Below are 21,003 nucleotides of genomic sequence, written 5' to 3'. Positions count from 1 at the left end.
TTTACCTTATTATGCATACCTGCACCAACTTTGATTGGCGACTACCAAAACACAATGCCTCAGGTGATGTCGTCAGCGGAGGCATAAAAATTCTTGTATCCTGATCGGATTTTCACTGAAATCGAATCAATTCATCCGTGTCACACATCCAACCTGTCCACCACGTTTCGTCCACATCCGTGCGTTAACTTTTGAGATATCCTACTCACAGACAAACAGACAGACAAAAATGTGAAAAAAACCCTCCGTCAAGATTTGGCGGCGGAGGTAATAATTGTATATATTTCTGAGTCTACAATGATTCCTTGTTCGCAAGACTCAATGTGGACATAAATGGATAGTCCTTAATCACAAAAATCACAAAAATTCCAAATTAATCAGAGAACTTTTTAAGGTTATTTGTTGTTTCAATATGTGTATAAGAACAGCTGGCTGGATAGTTCAGAGGTCAATTCCTCATTTTTTTGTGAGCTGTCCAATCTGTGTTACATTCTCAGTATGACTATAGACTGTTGGATTAGTCATTCACAAGCAGGGCCATGCATCGGATGAGACATAAAGCAGGGAACCAGTCTGCTCACATTCATTTGTGGATGTCTTCTTTTTTTTTCTTTTCTTTTTTGCATACAAGATCGAGGCTTGTGTAAGAGGTAACATTAATCCCCCCAAAAAACCCATAAATGGACACACAAAACATATCATAAAGGGAGCGGGAGACAATATGGGGAGAGAGAGGGAAGCACACAAGTACAACAGTGGAGAACAGGGGCATCGGGAGATCTGTGGGAGGGAGAGGGCTTGGGGGGGAGGTGGCATGGGAAGAGGGAGAGGTAAAAACAAATGGACACTGCTCGTGTTAACGATTCCACGTGGTGTTCCCAAAGATTGACACTTTGTTTGTTGGTACCCTGGCCAAATTTTACCTGAAGGCTGCCTCAGTAACAGGTAACAGCTAAACCTTCATGACTGCTAATGGGTACCCTGATGCCCCATGGGCATTTTCAAATCTTCGCCACTTCCCATGTTCGAGGTGAAAAGTTTTTCCAGTAACCTCTCATTGTCAACCCTAGAAAGTCAAAACTTCTGTTCAACTGCATTCATTTCTCTCCCTTTCATTCCACCATTAGCATCGCCTCCCCGTGTCTGTGCAATCCTGCTCTTCATGCCAGCATTTCAAGGTGATGATCTTCTGTCAATCATGGCCTTGTCTATTTGTGCCATTTGTACCCTTTTCTCACCAAACTTGTTCCTGTTGTTGTTTTGTTACCCGTGACGTCATCTCTCCACGCTCACCTTCAACCCTTCATCATGAAACTATTCCGAGAGCTTAAGGCAGCAACGCCCCCATTTGACAAGACGTGTTTTTGTCTCCCCAAGGCTGGTATAGATTCCCTTTCCTACCCACTGTTGTGCAGTTCTACTTTACACCTAGGTTAGATCCTTACATGGATTTACTCCGACAGTGTGTCCCACTTGTGTCTCAAATGTGTCTCAAATATTTGCCCACAGCTTGCACTTGTCTGATGCTTTAAAAAATATTTAATACCAGCAGAAGTACCCGGCATTGCCGGGCGGGGGAGGGGAGGGGGAGGGGGAAGGGAAGGGGAGGGGAACGGGGGGGGAGAGCGAGCCCCTTGGCAAAGCGAGCGATTTTTTTTTTCATAGCATCGTAGCGTCATAGCGTCATAGCGTCATAGCGTTCATAGCGTCATAGCGTTTCATAGCGTCATAGCGATTTCTTTTTTTCATAGCGTCACAGCATCATAGCGTCATAGCGTCATAGCGTTCATAGCGTCATAGCGTTCATAGCGTCATAGCGTTCATAGCGTTCATATCGTTCATAGCGTCATAGCGTCATAGCGATTTTTTTTTTCATAGCGTCATAGCGTTCATAGCGTCATAGCGTCATAGCGTCATATCGTTCATAGCGTCATAGCGTTCATAGCGTCATCACGTGATCGCTCTGAGCGAATCAGCGCCCACCTGCACTGATTCCGTTGATTCCGTGCGCTGAAATGCGCTGAGGTAAATATGAATAAAAAATATGGATCGTCAAATATTTTGAGTTCGGCCATGTTCGTCCCAGGCTCAATGGCCATGTCTATGCCAAATATCAAGCACGTAAGCCTCTCCGTTTAGGAGTCTATCGGTAACATCACACACACACACAAACACACACACACACACACACACACACACACACACAAACTGTGTTTTATATATATAGATTTCAATGATTATTATTCGACTCAAATTGAGAACTTGTACCCGGATGTCATTTTAGATGTTCTCTCCTACAATTGTGTTCCACAAAAGGGTGTTTATCTGCATGGGTTTACACCCTCAGCAATGACCTGCTTGCAATGCTCACCCATCGGTTGGCAGACGTCAGGTTGAACGTATGGATCGCTAAATCCGTCATACATATCGGTCTGTGCAGGTGAGAACACATCCATTTCAAGTAAAACAGGTGACCATTCTTTATCCTTCACACGTGATCATTTTCAAATCATCCATTCAATATTATAAAACAAGAAAAGCAACTTTACAGCCTCACCTGCTTATCTTCTTTGCCTGATAAATTATTGAGGTCACCTGCCCATAAAACACAACCAACAACTGAATTATTCACTAAACCGCAAAGCTTCGTCCATCACTTGGTTAAATACAATAACATTGTAGGATCTGCACTAGTTCATAGGAAGTAAGATAAGAATACAAGTTATAATTGAGTGTAAAGTAACAAAAGTGACAAAAGTAAAGTATGAACATCAAGTCATGGCAGTATCCTCTGTTTTTGTATACCGCTCTCTGCATGACGTCATCGCCGGGCACTGGAGGGGGCCCGGCGATGACGCGTGCCGAAAGGGAGTACTCTGTTTTCACTCCGGTTTCTTGTTTGTCTCCGGTTTCTTGTTCTCCGGTTTCTTGTTTGTCGAGGTGATATCTCAGCCATCCGCTGAGCGAAAAGCTGAAATTTGGGCACAATAGTGAACACGTGCTTTGGCAAAAACGGTATTTTTTGATTAATAAATTAATTGATTAATTCCTTAATTATTATCGATTTAGTAGGTACTTATTTATTACCTTTCTCATCTGGGCAATATCTGAGGCACCTTTTGAGTTAGGAAGCTAAATATTTGGACATGACAATGACAAAGTGATTTGACTGTAAAGGGTATTTTTGATCTATTTATTTATCAATTAATTTATTTATCGATTAATTAATTAACTTTTGAATATTCAATTATTTAGTTCATTTTCAAAATGTTACAGCTTCGGATGAAACTCTGGTGATTTGGGTATGCTATTATCCAATTGATTAAGAAATTAATTATTTTACGATAATTATTTATTTATTAAATTCCGTAATTAATCAATAAATTATTGCACATCTCTCCCTCCCAATACTGTCGCTATGTGTTGCACAGCGGCATTGCCGGGCACTGGAGGATATGTTATTTATTTGGCATGGGGCGGTGTACTTTGAATGAATGTGTGCTTGTTACCCTCGCCAGAGGAGAGGGTATTGCATTCGAGTCCGTTTGTTTGTTTGTCTGTCTGTTTGTTTGTCCGCACAGAATAAATATGATTTTCTCTGCAACCTTTTGGTCCGATTGACAGGAAATTTTCACCATAGGTGCAACTCCAACTGTAGAATTTTTTCATGATAATTATGACGTCATAAGTCACGTGGTTCGGCCGCCATCTTGGAAAAATCGAAAAATTTTGCACCTCTAAAATCTCGGAATGTGCTGAATAGAAAAAATAGAGACATGGCTCATTGTAAATAACTCTCCATGGGGAATAAAATATGTTAATGATGATGTCATAGGTGCCTCCATTATGACGTCATAATTCGACAAGTACAAAACTTCGTCCAATCAAGATGAAATTTCTTGAGCATAATCTAGGAATAAATTAGTTTAGAAAAAAAATAATGATGACGTCACCGGTCACGTGGTTCGGCCGCCATATTTGAAAAAAACAAAAAAATTACACCTATATACCTCCGAAAACGCTGAATAGAAAAAATTGAGACCTGGCTCATTGTAAAGAACTCTCCATGGGGAATAAAATATATTAATGATGATGCCATAGGTGCCTCCATTATGACGTCATAATTCGACAAGTACAAAACTTCATCCGATCAAGATGAAATTTCTTGAGCATAATCTAGGAATAAATTAGTTGAGAAAAAAAAAGATGATGACGTCATCGGTCACGTGGTTCGGCCGCCATATTTGTTTTAACACAAAAGCCTTAAAAAGCACTGAAAATACATCCTGGCGAGGGTTTGCAATCTCTGATTGCTCTTTTTCTTGTTTTGTCTTTGTTTTGATGTACCATACTATTTTGCAGATCGATGGTGTTGCCGAAGCAGTTTCCTGGTAAGGGTTATACTGTGTGGTTTGTCATTGCCTCTGCTGTATTGTTTGTCCATGCTTTATCGTTTGAAACGCTGAATATCAATGAAGGAAGCAGTACGTAGGTTTACTGAAGTCTTTGGTATGACTCGGCCAGGGTTTGGAACCACCGGCCTCGCAGACTCAGAGCGGACACTCTAACCATTAGGCCACCGAGCCTGTTTGAACCACTTCTTTTTTTTTTTTTTACAAAGAATCACAAATACAACAAATAATCAGTTCTGAAACCATGGGGAAATGTACTTGCTTTCAGAATCTTCATCACCAACTTCGTAAATTGGTGGATCACCGTCAAAGCAAATGTAATAATCCTCATCTGGTGATGGAGTTTGCACCTCAACACACACACACACACACACACACATAAATTTGTTCATTACAGACTGTGTCCAAATATGATGCTAAGACAAAATGTATCCTATATGGCAATATGTAAATCGCTTGTCTTATGTAAATATGTAAATGTTCTTACTGAAATTCCCTGAAGGTTGTGCAGAACAGCTGTTGAGAAACAAATCATTTGGGACAATTACTCACGGCATTTTAATCTTTTAAAGGCACTGGCAGGTATGCTTACTACATACCGATACAATCTTACAGGTATGCGCCATGAAAGGCGGCACCTTGCGGACACCTGAACTGAGCAGGATACTGCTGACATAAATGGAGTTTCAAAATAAAATATACAATTTTTGTCTCACACACATAAAATATATATATATTTTAAAGATAAATTTTATCTTTTACATTCGAAAATGAAAGTGGTTAATAAACTGTGAACAAGGTGCACATTTTTGTTGTTGTTAACTTTCCCATGATCTATGTAAGCGACGCTTGATTCAATCAAATTGAATCACAATCAATCAATCAATCAAAATTGACCTTTTACTTTGCTGCTGTCCGCATGCTGTATGCACGTTCTCCTTTGTCTTTGGCCGTATCTCTCAATGGTGAAGAATGACTTAAAAAATTTTTTAAATCCTCGGATCAAGATCCGGATCTTCACCAAAATCGAAACAATTCATGCTTGTCACACACAGTCCACCATTTTTTGTCCGAATCCGTCCATATTTTTTTTTAAAGATATCCTGCTCACAGACAAACTATAATGCTGATTATGACGTCAGTGTAAATTGACTCCATGAATATACCCGTGGATTTGTAAAACAGTTAAAAAAAACGCAATTACAAACGGACGGACGCACACACGCACTACCACCACAATTAAACACGGACGGACGCACACACGCACTACCACCAAAATTACACACGGACGGACGCACACACGCACTACCACCACAATTACACACGGACGGACGCACACACGCACTACCACCACAATTACACACGGACGGACGCACACGTGCACTACCACCACAATTACACACGGACGGACGCACACACGCACTACTACCACAATTACACACGGACGGACGCACACACGCACTACCACCACAATTAAACACGGACGGACGCACACATGCACTACCACCACAATTACACACGGGCGGACGCACACATACACTACTACCACAATTACACACGGACGGACGCACACACGCACTACCACACAATTAAACACGGACGGACGCACACATGCACTACCACCACAATTACACACGGGCGGACGCACACACACACTACTACCACAATTACACACGGGCGGACGCACACACGCACTACCACCACAATTAAACACGGACGGACGCACACATGCACTACCACCACAATTACACACGGACGGACGCACACACGCACTACCACCACAATTACACACGGACGGACGCACACACGCACTACCACCACAATTACACACGGGCGGACGCACACACGCACTACCACCACAATTAAACACGGACGGACGCACACACGCACTACTACCACAATTACACACGGACGGACGCACACACGCACTACCACCACAATTATACACGGGCGGACGCACACACACACTACCACCACAATTAAACACGGACGGACGCACACACGCACTACCACCACAATTACACACGGACGGACGCACACACGCACTACCACCACAATTACACACGGACGGACGCACACACGCACTACCACCACAATTACACATGGGCGGACGCACACACGCACTACCACCACAATTAAACACGGACGGACGCACACATGCACTACCACCACAATTACACACGGACGGACGCACACACGCACTACCACCACAATTACACACGGACGGACGCACACACGCACTACCACCACAATTACACACGGGCGGACGCACACACGCACTACCACCACAATTAAACACGGACGGACGCACACACGCACTACGACCACAATTACACACGGACGGACGCACACACGCAGTACCACCACAATTACACACGGACGGACGCACACACGCACTACCACCACAATTAAACACGGACGGACGCACACACGCACTACGACCACAATTACACACGGACGGACGCACACACGCACTACCACCACAATTACACACGGACGGACGCACACACGCACTACCACCACAATTACATACGGGCGGACGCACACACACACTACCACCACAATTACACACGGACGGACGCACACACGCACTACCACCACAATTACACACGGACAGACGCACACACGCACTATCATGCTGTAGAGCAGCCTGTGGATGCTGGTTGCATCATTTCTTGCAAGCGTGACTGTGCCACCGATGCAGTGCCCCTGCTACCAGTAAGCTGGTACCAATTTTTCTGACCTCGGAGGGATGCCAGGCCGAGTCAACCCACACGGTGTTATTTCAACGGCACGACAGGGGCTCAAACCCAAGACCCTAAGATCTCAAGTCAGCCACCTTAATCAGTAAGCCAACATCAGGCTTACGGCTCCATTTATTGGACGGCTGTGGGCAATCGGACCTTTTTGCTGTGTATTTCACTTCAATATAATCTCATTATGGACCAACCCACTCTCACCCTCAATGGTAAATTAATATAAAGATAACAATACCTTTCATTATTTTTATTGTTGCATTCTTCTCACTTTTGATGTTCTTCACGATAAAGTGGATTAACCTGTTGTGGAAAGCATCACATATGCAAAAAAGGACATTATAATTAGACCGTCCCCTGCACAGCAGGAAACGGGGATTTGTAATCGTGTGTGTGTGTGTGTGTGTGTGTGTGTGTGTGTGTGTGTGTGTGTGTGTGTGTGTGTGTGTGTGTGTGTCTGTTGCTGTCCAGGCTGTAACCTTTTTTACCATTTGAATTTTGTCATCAAATTTTCACCAAAGCTTTATTATGAGAATATGGGGAAGGCAAATTAATAATTTTGTCAAAAGGTCAAAGGTCAGCGTCACATAAAATCGACAATTTCATTCGATTGACCTGAAATTTTAAGAATTTGCATATCTGGTCACAGAATTGGTTCACCAATCAAAAGCTAGAAGCTGGTTATTTTTTTTTTAGATCTAAACCTCAAAGGTCAAGGCTGCATAAAATCATCAATTTTAATTTTGTATTTCTTAAAAACTGTTTTTGTTATTTTTGGCATATTGAAGAAGAAGAAGAAGACGTCCGAATACAAACGGATGTGGACGGACTTTGCATTTTCAGATTCTTTCTAGTTACTCTTTCAATCGTGATGTGCTTGCTGTATTTTCTTTTGAAATTGCATAACCAGAGATCACAGATTATACTTAAATGAATTATTTACACGTTTTAGCAAATACATTTTGCTTTACTTATAAATGGTGGATACACCTGTTGAGGGTGGATTGGCAATAGAAGAAGAAGAGCAACAACAACAGCTAGAACGGCAGTCGGGAGAGCGAATATCTCCATCCACAAATAGCCGGGTTTTCCACGTTTGTATTCCACTAATAGCCTGGATCTGGATTCGGATCTGAAACAAAATCGAATATGCTTGTTCTTGTCACCTAACCAACTCATCCACCAAATTTTGCCCGAACTTCTCCATAACTTTTTGAAATATCTTGCTATATAATGTATAGATTTTGGCCTTGTCTCTCAATGCTGAAGAATGGCTTTAAAAAAAATTTCATCCTCGTATCAAGATCCGGATCTTCCCCAAAATCGAAACAATTCATGCTTGTCGCACACCCAACCTGTCCACCAATTTTTGTCCGAATCCGTCTGTAATTTTTTAAGATATCCTGCTCGCAGACAAACAATAATGCTGATTATGACGTCAGTGTAAATTGACTCTGCATATACCCGTGGATTTGCAAAACAGTTAACAAAACACAATTACACAGGGACGGACGCACGCACGCACTACCACCACAATTACACGCGGACGGACGCACGCACGCACTAACATCCATCATGCCCTTAGAATTCAGATACAAAGAACAAAAAAAATATCATCAGTTACAATGTGTTATACTTATGGATGGAAAGTTGTTAAAAGTATGATGTACTTTTGTTTATTCTCTGGGAAAGCTTGGAATCCACTTGAAGTCATGTTCTGGAAATGAAAGAATGAAAAGAAGGAACAAGCTTGTTAGGGACCATTTACCCATTTACATAACACACACTCAGGGGGTGCAGAGGGAGAGGAGTGAATTTATGAAAATTTAGACGAAAAGGAAGTGAAAAATCATCTTGAGAGCAATTACTTATACGGCAAAGAGAATATTGGAATGAGATGGAAGGCCAAGAGCCCATAGGAGAATCTGTGATATGGGCAGGAGCTGGTGGAGAGGTCAGGGGGTGTCGAGAAGGTTTTTATTTTGAAAATGGATTCCTTGTACCGTGTACGTAATATGTAGACGGAGGTGTTGCAGGAAGACTCACCATTAGGGTTTTCCCATCCACGCCCTTGTTCTGCACGACTTGCGCAACATCATGGAGCGACAGCTGGAGCGGCACCGATAAATTATTAGTATATGGGTCACAGATTGATTAATATATGGGTCACAGATTGATTAATATATGGGTAACAGATTGATTAATATATGGGTCACAGATTGATTAATATATGGGTCACAGATTGATTAATATATGGGTCACAGATTGATTAATATATGGGTCACAGATTGATTAATATATTGGTCACAGATTGATTAATATATGGGTCACAGATTGATTAATATATGGGTCACAGATTGATTAATATATGGGTCACAGATTGATTAACATATGAGTCACAGATTGATTAATATATGGGTCACAGATTGATTAATATATGGGTCACAGATTGATTAATATATGGGTCACAGATTGATTAATATATGGGTCACAGATTGATTAATATATGGGTCACAGATTGATTAATATATGGGTAACAGATTGATTAATATATGGGTCACAGATTGATTAATATATGGGTCACAGATTGATTAATATATGGGTCACAGATTGATTAATATATGGGTCACAGATTGATTAATATATGGGTCACAGATTGATTAATATATGGGTCACAGATTGATTAATATATGGGTCACGGATTGATTAATATATGGGTCACAGATTGATTAATATATGGGTCACAGATTGATTAATATATGGGTCACAGATTGATTAATATATGGGTCACAGATGGATCGTCACAACACAATGGACGGTTTCAATAATTATTAATATATGGGTCACGGATTGATTAATATATGGGTCACAGATTGATTAATATATGGGTCACAGATTGATTAATATATGGGTCACAGATTGATTAATATATGGGTCACAGATTGATTAATATATGGGTCACAGATTGATCGTCACAACACAACGGACGGTTTCGATTCATCAATCCACCTGTCCAAAATAACCGAGTAATTTATCTATCTATAATTCCAGTAATCTCTGTGTGTATGTGTGTGTGTATGTATGCGACAACGATTTCTCGACAACTACCGGTCCGATATACTTGAAACTTGCCAGGTATATTGCTGGGGACCCGAGGATGTGCCTTTTCAAGGTTTGAAATTAATCGGACAAGTACTTACCGAGCTATGGCGATTTAGCCGTTCGCCGTTCGCTTTGGCGTTGCGAATGGACCAAACCATTGCATGTAAATAGAGGGGGGGGTTCTGTGGTCGTTGCGAATGGACCAAACCATTCATGTAAATAGAGGGGGGGGTTCTGTGGTCGTTACTGCCACGTGGTTTCAAAGTTTTTTTTTGTTGTTGTTGTTTGCACGCATGATTTTTTGCACCCACGTACGGGCACGCCCTAGGATGTTTACACACACACACCCCTACACAATTTTTTTTTTTTTTTTTTTTTGGCAAGGAACGGGCACCCACGTACGGGCACGTCCTAGCTTATATATAGTACGGGCATGCCCTAGTTTATATAAAATCCACGAACAATCTCACCTGTTTGAAATACTCGAACACCTGTTGTGACGTCCACGTCTCCACTTCGCTCGCTCTCGGTGAGGCCGCGGCACACATGGCGCCGTCTGGAAGTGCAGCCGGTGATGGATTAAATGGCGGCTGAAGTGTACACACTCGAATCGCTCGGGCAGGACGAGGCGGGTACCCGGTCACGGTGTTGCCCGGGGACGCAGGTTCGAGTCCGATGGTCGCCGGGGACACGTGCACCCGAAGAGACCGGCCCGCAGCACCGACGCAAAGTAAATGTAACACAAGTCACGGAATATGTTGTCAAGCAGGTAATTCACGTGGTGAGGGGAATGGAATGAAGAAGACGCAATGCAGGTAAAATAAATAAATGCTCTAAACGTGGTCGGCACACTTCCAAAAAATAATTTACTTTTCGACGAAAATCGTGATTATTTAATGTTTAAGTTATCAACGATTAAAAAAAGATGTCGGACGTCGCACGACATCTACAAAATCCAAATAAACAACGTGTGCTTCATTATTGTGTGTGTGCTTCCAGGTTTTGTTTTGGTGAACCGATTCAGTGCAGACCCAACATGCAAATTCTGTTGCACCTTGCAAAGTACCCAGGTAACCCAGCCCTCGGGTAGTGGAGATTTGGCATTACCTGCTGAAAAAGGTATAGTCTGTGTATTGCAAGATCGAGAGGGGTCCAACGTGTCTACAGGTGTAAAAGGGTATACGTGGTCTAAAAGGGTCAAGAGGAGTCTGTAATGTTGTATAAGGGTCTTAAGGGGTCTAAAGATCTAAACGGGTATTTCCAATTGTAGTTAAGGTATAATAAAGGGGGTCTAATGGGTCAAGGGGTCGAAGAGGTCTCAATGATGAAAATGTATTTCAGGAGCCTATGGGGGTCTAAAATAGTCTTCAAAGGTCTAAAGTGTCTAAATGCGTCTCAAGGGTCAAGGGGTCTAAAGGGTCCAAAGGTGTAAAGGTGAAAGGGTATCTTCCAGCAGTAGTTACAGGTCTAAAGCATCCAACAGTCATCATCGCAGACAAGTCAGTGGTCTCTCAGTCTTCTATCACCTCCTTTCTGGTCTTGCCCCCTCTGCTCTTTCCGTGATTCCCCCCCCCCCCCCCTCCCCCGAGGTTTCTGCAGGACCCACACGGTTCACCATCAACCCTCTTCTGGAAAATCTACCTAAATCCAGGATCACTGCTCACCACTCAATTATTCCTCTCTCTTCCTGCTTGTGTAATAAACTTCCACATCCTCTTCAATTTCATTCTTCTCTCCAGGTCTTCAAGACAGCTGTTCACCACCATCTCAGGTCGTCCCCAATCCAAAACCATGATCTTTTATACCCTCGTTAACCCCACTTCCCCAATCCCTCCTAATTTTCCAGTTTTTCCTTCTTGGAGTTTTTTTCTCAATGCTTTGCATATTTTGCATCCTGTTTTTCTCTGTTATGTCCTGCTCCGTTCATTGTGCTCGCCCTTCTATGAGCCTCGACTTTGTATACAGAAATCTGATGTTTTCAGCTGTGACGTCAGAGAATAACAAATTGCCGTTCATGTGCATTGCATTTATTGTTGAGGATGGTGAGAATGATGACATTATTGATTGACAATAAGTTTCGGTTATACGGTTATACCGATATTATACCGATATACCGATATATTGGTTATACCGATATTCTTGGGTGAAATGCCAGGGGCATCGAAAAGGCCCGTTTATATAAGGGCATGTGCCATGTCGCAAACTACAGAAAAGAAGGGACATTCCATAGCTTGCAGAAAATGCCAAATATACAAAATAAGAGGGTTTCAAAAATTCTCATGTGCATGCTGGACTACCCTTGTGTTCTTAGTTGGAACCAAGTAATGCTCAAGAAAAGTTCATATAAAGGGGCGCCAATTTGATTCATAAACCTGCCTGAAAAAGCAAATGTATTTTATTTGCCAGATGTAGAGTACCCCCTTATTTGAACACATACTTTTTCTTTTTTTTATGTATACAAGATTGAGCCTCATGTAAGAGCGAATATTGATCACAAAAAGACAAACTGACACATAAAACATGATAAAGGGAGTGGGAGACAAGATGGGGAGAGAGAGGGAAGCGCACAAGTACAACATTTGAGAGCAGGGACATCGGGAGATCTGTGGGAGGGAGAGAGCTTTGGGGGAGAAGGCATGGGAAGGGGGGGGGGGGTGGGGGTGGGAGAGGTATAAAACACCTGGACACTGCTAGGACTTCCAGGAAAGTAGTCGATATTTCAGAAAAGTGGATCTGGGGTGAATTAACAGGGGTAGAAAAGATCAAGGTTTTGGAGGGGGGAAGATAAGAGATAGGGGTGAACAGCTGTTTTAAAGACCTGGAGGGAGGAGTGGGATTGAAGAGAGTGAGGGAGTTTGTTGCAGAGGTGGGAGTAAAGAGGAATGAAAGAGTGAAGGTGAGCAGAGAGTCTTGATTTTGGCAATTTCACCAGAAGAGGGTTGCTGGCAGATCTTGTGCTACCTGTAGGAATATTTGGTGGACAGAGCACAGATAGAGCTGGGGGAGCTAGGACGGATAGGAGTCGGTAGAAGACAGAAAGACCACCAACCTGCCTACGGTGAGTGAGTGAAAGGCCCTCACAATCAGCTTGTGTGAAGCTGAGCAAGGTGTGAGGCAGGAGCACCAGCCCAGAGGGGAGAGCAGTATTCCATTGAGCTGTGGATGAAAGCCTTGTGTGTGGTGAGGAGCTCAGGTGTGCCAAGGAAGGACTTCACACAACGGAGGATGCCCAGTAGGCGACTGGCTTTGGAGGCCAGCTTGGAAATGTGGTTTTCCCAAGAAAGATTTGGAGATCTTTGTCGGCGAGGTCACGTCTTTTCGAAGCTGTCCATGCGCTCATGCTTTCGAAGCTAAGTAATTTTTTCACTATTGTGTTTTTGCCGAGACTGTATCTATATTTCGGTGTGTGTACCTATAGCGTGTCTTTACGAAAATTTTCGGTGTTGATTTTTCGTACTACACAATTGTCGGTTAATGCCTGTCGAGTATTCTGAGGCCTAGTACTCGTACTAGTAGGCTTAGGCTACCGTCGCCGACCTTGTGGTTTTGTTTTCTCTCAGCGGTTCGTCAAATGTGCTGCAATTATTTTCGTTCTCTGTTTCGTCCCAGTCGTTCACCCCATACTTCCTTGTTTAATATCTCTACTCAAAAAAAAAAACCCCCCAAAAAAACATTTCCTTCTCAATTCTTATTCGTTTATTTGTTTGGTCTTATTTGTTCGTTCGTTCTTCGTTCACGTTGTTCGTGATCATGCAATCACCTGGTTAGAAATGTTTAATCTCTCCCCTGAACAACTGTTTTCTGTCATATATTATAACACCTTTTTCTTCTTCTCCTACAAAAGGATGCTTTCGTCTTGCTCACCAAATCTATTCATTCCCAAAAAAAAAAAAAATACCATCTCTTACAGTTCCTCTTTTCTACATTCCCTAAACTCTCCAGCCCTCCACCCCTCCTTCAGCATCCTCAAACGTATTTTTGACTCGAAGGTCTCAAACTCATTTTGCAAAAAATATTCGTTTCCCATGAATCGTACACTTTTCAAAATCCAATCTCACCCCTCCCCTCCAAAACTTCCCCATCACCCCTCCCCTCCAAATCTACCCCCTTACCCCTCCCTTCCAAATCTTCCCCATCACCCATCTCTTTCAAATATTCCCCCTTGCCCCTCCCCTCCAAATCTTCCCCATCACCCATCCCTTTTAAATCTTCCCCCTTGCCCCTCCCCTCCAAATCTTCCCCATCACCCCTTCCCTCCAAAACTTCCCCATCACCCCTCCCCTCCAAAACTTCCCCATCACCCCTCCCCTCCAAATCTACCCGCTTGCCCCTCCCCTCCAAATCTTCCCCATCACCCATCCTTTTCAAATCTCCCCCCTTGCCCCTTCCCTCCCCTCCCTCCGAAACTCCCCCCACACCCCTCCCCTCCGAGACTCTCCCTCGCTCCTCCCCTCCTAGACTCCCCTCTCACCCCTCCTCCTCTAAGCATCCTCCCTGCTTCTTCCCCCTTCCAACTTTCACCTTCATCTCCCCCAACCTTCTGCCTCGCTCTTCCCCCTCCTCAAATAACACCTCACTGTGCCTCACCCAATCTCCATCAAACCTTTTGTCTGCCCCATTCTTCCCTTTCTCCAAGCTATTCTGAAATCTCTGAAATCTCTAACACACCTTCAACAGCTCTCCCTACCTCTTCCTCCTCTTCCACATCTTATCCTACCCCTCCCCCCCTGTTCTGTATCCGATGCGCCCCCTTCCTCTTCATTAACGGTATGGACCTCAAACATCCGGGGCCTTCGCTCAAACTTGACTGATCTCTCCATACAGGTTGCTTCTGACAAACCAGATGTGATCTGCTTAACAGAAACTTTCCTCCTTAATGATATCTCTGATGCCTTGGTATCTCTCCCAGGTTACTCCCTCCTCCGGTATGATAGACCTGAGCCTCGTCCTGGAGGTGGGGTGGCTATCTTTATAAAAAAAACTCTCTTCCTCACTCGCCCTCCACTGCCCTCTCTCCACCTCACCCCCAGGAATACCTTTGGCTACGGCTTCCCCTTCGCTCCCACCTTTTGTTCATATGTGTGTTGTACCGTCCACCAAACAGTGATGACTCCATCTACATCTCGCTGTCTGATAATATGGACCAACTTCTATCTACCCATCTCAACTCTCTCTTCCTCATATGTGGTGATTTCAATTGTCACCATGCCAGTTGGCTGGGCATGGGTACCTCTCTCACCAGCCATGGCTCTTCAGCAAAGGACTTCTGCGACTCACTGGGACTGACACAATCTGTCAATTTCCCGACCCGGATCTCAGTCAACGGAGCATCTTCTCTTCTGGACTTGGTTATGACTAACTTCCCTGAAAATGTCTGCTGCTCTTCTTCTGCTCCAATCGGTTCATCTGATCATGTGCTTGTTAAAGTGGACATCTCTCTGACCATTCTCAGAGAGCCTCCTCAGCGTCGACGAGTCTGGCGTTTCACTCAGGCCAAGTGGCACGGTCTTCAAGCAGCCATCAATCATCTGGACTGGTGTCCCATCTCTACTGCCTCTGACATCAGTACTCATCTCATCTCATCACTCTTCACTCATCAACTCATCCTGGGAATTCTTTCAAAGTAAATTGCTCTCTCTCATGCACAGATTTATCCCATCTCGTCTTCAGTTGTCATACCCTTCCTCCCGTCCATGGTACACGGAATCTTGTGGTGAGGATGTTGCCGAGAAACAACTTGCTTTCCTCTCCTGGAAAGCAAATCCAACGGAAGGAAATCTCATTTCCTTTCACAAAGCCCGAAACAAGTGTGTGTCCACCCTCAGGAGAGCCAGGAACCAATATCTCACCGTTCGCCGGTCTTTTCGGAGAGACATAGTAAGAGTGTGAGATTTGTCAGGATTGAAAGACATGGTCCACTTGTTTGACCAGTCTGTGATATTGTCCAGGTCTGCAGAGAGTGAGGAGGCTGCAGACTGCCGATGTGAGGGATGAGGAATGGAGCGGCAGAGAGTAGAGTCATCAGCAAAGAGATAGTGAGGATTTTCCAGAGAGTCGGAGAGATCATTGATGAAGACCAGAAAAAGCACAGGGCCCAGAACACTGCCTTGGGGAACTCCAGCCTGAACAGGAAGGGGAGATGAGAGAAACCCATTCAAGGCCACACGTTGACTACGACCAGAGAGGAAGTCCGCCAGCCATGCGTGGAGATTTCCATGGCTACCATAGGAGGAGAGTTAGGTGAGCAGAGCGGGGTGCCAGACCGTATCGAAGGCACGTGATATGTCAAGGGAGACAGCTCTGATTTCCTGTTTGGCATTGAGGACCTCCATCCATTGTTGAGACAGCAGAAGCAGCATGTCCATAGTCGAATGACCTGGTCTGAAACCAAGCCCCTGGCATTTTTCACAAGATTCATGTTAAATACGAACAAACTGCATTTGTTCATCGTACAAGACTTTATTGAAGACGATATAATAGACTTGAAAAAGTAAGGGGAAAAAAACAATTCAGCCCAGACAGGATTGGAGCCCACAATCCCCTGCTTGGAGCCCACAATCCCCTGCTTGGGAGTCTGATGCTTTATCCATTAGGCCATTGGGCCATATATATTTCTATGTATTTAATTTTAAAGCAAAAACTATTAGTCAGGGCCCTTAGGGATATTTTGGGGCCGTTTGGTTCAAATTCTTCCAAAAGCACCAAATTTGGCCCAGATGTTGCCCATGTCATACTCTTTCGATTTTTGACGGGCGCCAAGACGGGCGCCCCCCCCCCCCGGGGGCCCCATATTGGCGAAATACTAAATGGCCGCCACCCGGGTTAGAGGAAAATCAGTTAAATAACCAAAAGGGTTGGAATCATGTATGATACCACTTTTCAGGGGTTTTCGAGGACGAGGAATCCAATTATGATGCTATTTTGATGATTCGAGGTCAAGGTCAACCCTCAAGGTCATCTTAAAGGTCATTTTTGAGTCAAACATGTCGGTTTTTGAGTTTTTTGTCAAGATTTACGCGAGGTTCACCATTTTATGTTTCTGGGTTGGGTAATCGAACTCTGACCTTATTTTTGACAATTAGAGGAAATATTTACATGTCTATTTCCTAATTTTCAGGCATATGCAGTTCATCAGTCTAATTACAAAGGTACGGATTTTGATGTTTTATGAACTGTATGCCATATCCTTGTGTTTAATTTTTGTGCTTTTCTTTTTTTCCAGATAATGCCGTGTCTGTGAGTGTCGACATTCCCAGCTGCAACGGTGGTGTCTGATGCCATTCGGACCTCACGTCTACTAGTGTAAACTATGGCTTCTACCGAAAGTATGAATTGGGAACTCTGTTGTCTTTGTCAATTGGACAAACCTCATGAAGCCTTGCAAACTCCTAAAGAGGAGGGACTTGAATCTCTTGAGAGAGATCTGAAAGACTTTAATGCTATTAGTAGCGATACTCGTCCTCCTGGTATCAATATCACAATTAGTCAGCTGAATGATGGCTCAGGTATTGCAGAATCTCTTAAATCACATAAGGCTAAGTATCACAAAACCTGCAGGAGTTATTGTAGTAGTTCTCGGGTAAAACGGGCGAGAGAGAAACTAAAGAAAGAAGCCGGTCCTCAGAATAGTGCAAAAAAACTCAGATCATCCAGCGAATTCTATCCTTTGGACAATGCCATGAGCTGTGTGATATGTGAGGATGAGGAGGTTAACCTCCACAAGGTAGTCACCGATGTTAACCTCCACAAGGTAGTCACCGATGTTGTAGATGCCAACCTAAAGCGTTGGGCAAAGACCAACGAAAACTTTCAATTACTTGGTAGACTGGTTGCTGTAGCGGCTGATGCACATGCAGCCGACACCTATTACCACCATCAGTGTTATGTACGTTTGAGAGACTCTGCTCGCGCTGCCGAGCGACGAGAATCGGTGGGTCCCGTACCTCCACCCTTTGATCCCATCATCTGTGCTCAAATCGTAGCCCTGATCGAAAATGCAGACACCACCTCATTCATGCTCTCAGAGCTATGCGAGATGTATCAAAAGCTTATCAGTGACCAAGGTCGCCCATGCCGAGATAAAAAAGAGCCACACTCAACTCGATTCAAGGAGCACCTTCTTGACCTCTTACCCGAATGGGGTGAGTTTTCAAAAGGGAATGAAGGCAGAAAGGATGTTTATATATCGCACAAAGTCAAGGTTGCTGATGAGCTGGCAAAGACGTATAGGTCTCAAATTGAGCAAAAGGATGCGCTTATTTTCATGCGAGCGGCCGTGATGATGCACAAGTTCTGTTTACAGAGCCAGGAGCCTTTCGACGGATCCTTCCCCCCTAACTGCCTCACAGCTCCAGTCTGCGAGGAGATGAGAAGTTTCTTCAATGTTGTGCTCCGGGGTCCGTCAGCCCTTCATGGGCGTGAGAAAATTGGTGGCGATGCCAATTTGGATGCCCAGGAGAAAATCGCATGCAACATCTCCCAGTTGCTCATCTACAACACTTTCAAGGGTACACACCATGCTGTAAAAACGGCAGCAGTAAGGCACAGCAAGGAGAGGGAAACCCCCTTCCCCCTTTACCATGGACTCAAACTGCATGGACATGGGCGGAATAAAAAACAGATTGGGATTGACAATGAACAGGGTATATCAGTATCCTACACTCGAGTCATGGAAGTGAAGCGAGGTGTTGCACGAGCAGTGTGCACTCGTCATGCTCAGGATGGGGTTGTGGTACCCACCAACAGTCGTCTCAATGTTTTCACCACCCATGATGTAGATGATATAGACAGCAAGGCGCAGGGCAATTTCTCACATGATGAGTTCCATGGATATGCCCTGAGTGTGACCAACCACCTCTCATACGAGAACACTGGAGTGAAGCGGGCTCCAATCAAACTTGATCCTTTTGACACATCAACTCCCAAGTTACCAGACTCTTATGTGATCCAGCTGACACCAGGATCCTCCTGCATCTGGCACATGCTGCAGAGCAGGGCCGTATAACAGCCTATGTTCGCACAGTGGACAGTGATGTCGTGGTTTTGGCAGTCAGATTTTTTGAGACCTCTGGCCTATCAGAGCTCTGGGTGGGCTTCGGAACTGGAAAAAAGTACCGTGACATTCCAGTCCATACTATCTGCTCCAATCTCGGTCCGTCAAAGTCCTTGGCACTACCCCTCTTCCACAGCCTAACTGGCTGTGACACGACTTCACAGATTCTTGGATGTGGTAAGAAGACTGCTTGGGCGGCCTGGACCAGCTTACCTGACCTCACCGACACACTAGTGGCTCTTACACAGGACTCTGACCTCTTCACACTCGAGTCCATACACATGCAGCAGATTGAAAGGTTTGTCATACTAATGTACAGCAAGGGTTGTGGTGCAGCCAGTGTCAACGAAGCAAGGCATCATCTCTTCACCACTGGAAGCAGATCACTGGAAAACATCCCACCTACCCAAGCCGCGCTGTTCCAGCATGTGAAACGAGCTCTACTACAGGTGAGTTTCTGCTGGAATCAGGCCACCACAGTCCAACAGGAAATCCCTGACTTCAGTGACTGGGGCTGGCAAAAGGATGGCAGCAATAACTGGCAACCATTATGGACCACACTCAGCGATGCTTCAAAGGCATGCGCCATTCTCCTACACTGTGGTTGCAAAAAGGCCTGCACGGGAAGGTGTAAATGCAACCGTGCTGGTGTCCGATGTACGGTCCTCTGCCAATGCGAAGGAGGGTGCATTAACAATGATGGCGGCGATTCATAGAGAATACGCCAGAGACACATAGGAAGCAATATCAATCACTGACAATCATTGTTACAATGTACATATTGTTGCTAAACTTTCCATTTTTTTGTATTTTCAACATTTGAAAGCATATTAGTCATGCAGTGCTGCATACTTGTAGTTACTTTATTTTGTCTGCAGATGTTATTTCTGAAGTACTTTAATAAAATTGTTCCTGAATAATGTTTGTGTTGTATTAGTGAAAACTGCTGTTTTTTACCTTGGAGCCTAAAATGGGGTGGCAAAATATCGCCTCGAACCATCGAAATAACTTTAGAATAGGATTCTCCTATATCGTAAATCACATAAAAGTGGTATTATTTGTGATTCTAACTCATTTCCGTTTTTACCTATTAATGAATATGACGACCTCTGCTTAATTTCGGGTTCATGGGATCTCTATAATGCATGACTCTAGCATGTAATATTATCTTGAAACATCACATCAAGGTCAGGGTTAGATTACCCTCCCCGGAGGCAGATAAAATAAGGTACTGCTTGTAAATCTTGACAAACTACTATTTTGACCCAAAAATGACCTTTAAGATGACCTTGAGGGTTGACCTTGACCTCAAATCATCAAAATAACATCAGAATGGGATTCCTCGACCTCGAAAACCCCAGAAAAGTGGTATCATACATGGTTCCAACCCTTTTGGTTATTTAACTGTTTTCCTCTAATCCAGGTGACAGCCATTTTGTATTTCGCCAATATGGCGGCATGGAGGGGGGGGGGGGCGGGCGCCCGTCAAAAATCGAAAGAGTATGGCATGGACAACATATGCGCCAAATTTGATGCTTTTGGAAGAATTTGAACCAAAATATCCCTAAGGGCCCTGACTATATACACTTAGGTGGAATTTGTTTCAAAATCTATTAACTCGACCTATTGGCAGATGTATATTCTAGATTTCAGCTCGTTTCAATGTATTGTCCTTGAGATA

General features: G+C 43.9%; 2 protein-coding genes across 2 annotated transcripts in view; one reads left to right on the top strand and one right to left on the bottom strand.

Moving 5' to 3' along the window:
• Positions 1-11,012, bottom strand: part of LOC137439122 (uncharacterized) — a 49,348-nt gene extending 38,336 nt beyond the window's left edge. The window contains exons 1-8 of the mRNA XM_078767776.1: positions 10,741-11,012; positions 9,215-9,277; positions 8,839-8,885; positions 7,407-7,471; positions 4,900-4,928; positions 4,675-4,762; positions 2,558-2,595; positions 2,372-2,432 (exon numbers count right to left, since the gene is read on the bottom strand). Coding sequence (XP_078623902.1) covers positions 2,372-2,432; positions 2,558-2,595; positions 4,675-4,762; positions 4,900-4,928; positions 7,407-7,471; positions 8,839-8,885; positions 9,215-9,277; positions 10,741-10,818 — 469 coding nt within the window. The 5' untranslated portion in view covers positions 10,819-11,012. The remainder of the gene's footprint in view (positions 1-2,371; positions 2,433-2,557; positions 2,596-4,674; positions 4,763-4,899; positions 4,929-7,406; positions 7,472-8,838; positions 8,886-9,214; positions 9,278-10,740) is intronic.
• On the top strand, positions 10,649-20,244 carry LOC137439121 (uncharacterized). Its single transcript, XM_068134835.2, has 3 exons — positions 10,649-11,085; positions 11,270-11,340; positions 17,493-20,244. The coding sequence occupies exon 3, from the start codon at positions 17,580-17,582 to the stop codon at positions 19,272-19,274; it is 1,695 nt and encodes a 564-aa protein (XP_067990936.2). The 5' UTR covers positions 10,649-11,085; positions 11,270-11,340; positions 17,493-17,579; the 3' UTR covers positions 19,275-20,244.
• Positions 20,245-21,003: the final 759 nt, after the last annotated feature.

This window comes from Myxine glutinosa, chromosome 13 (assembly GCF_964187855.1).
Source record: "Myxine glutinosa chromosome 13, kmMyxGlut1.1, whole genome shotgun sequence".
Taxonomy (NCBI): domain Eukaryota; kingdom Metazoa; phylum Chordata; class Myxini; order Myxiniformes; family Myxinidae; genus Myxine; species Myxine glutinosa.
This window is presented reverse-complemented; position numbering and strand designations above follow the sequence as displayed.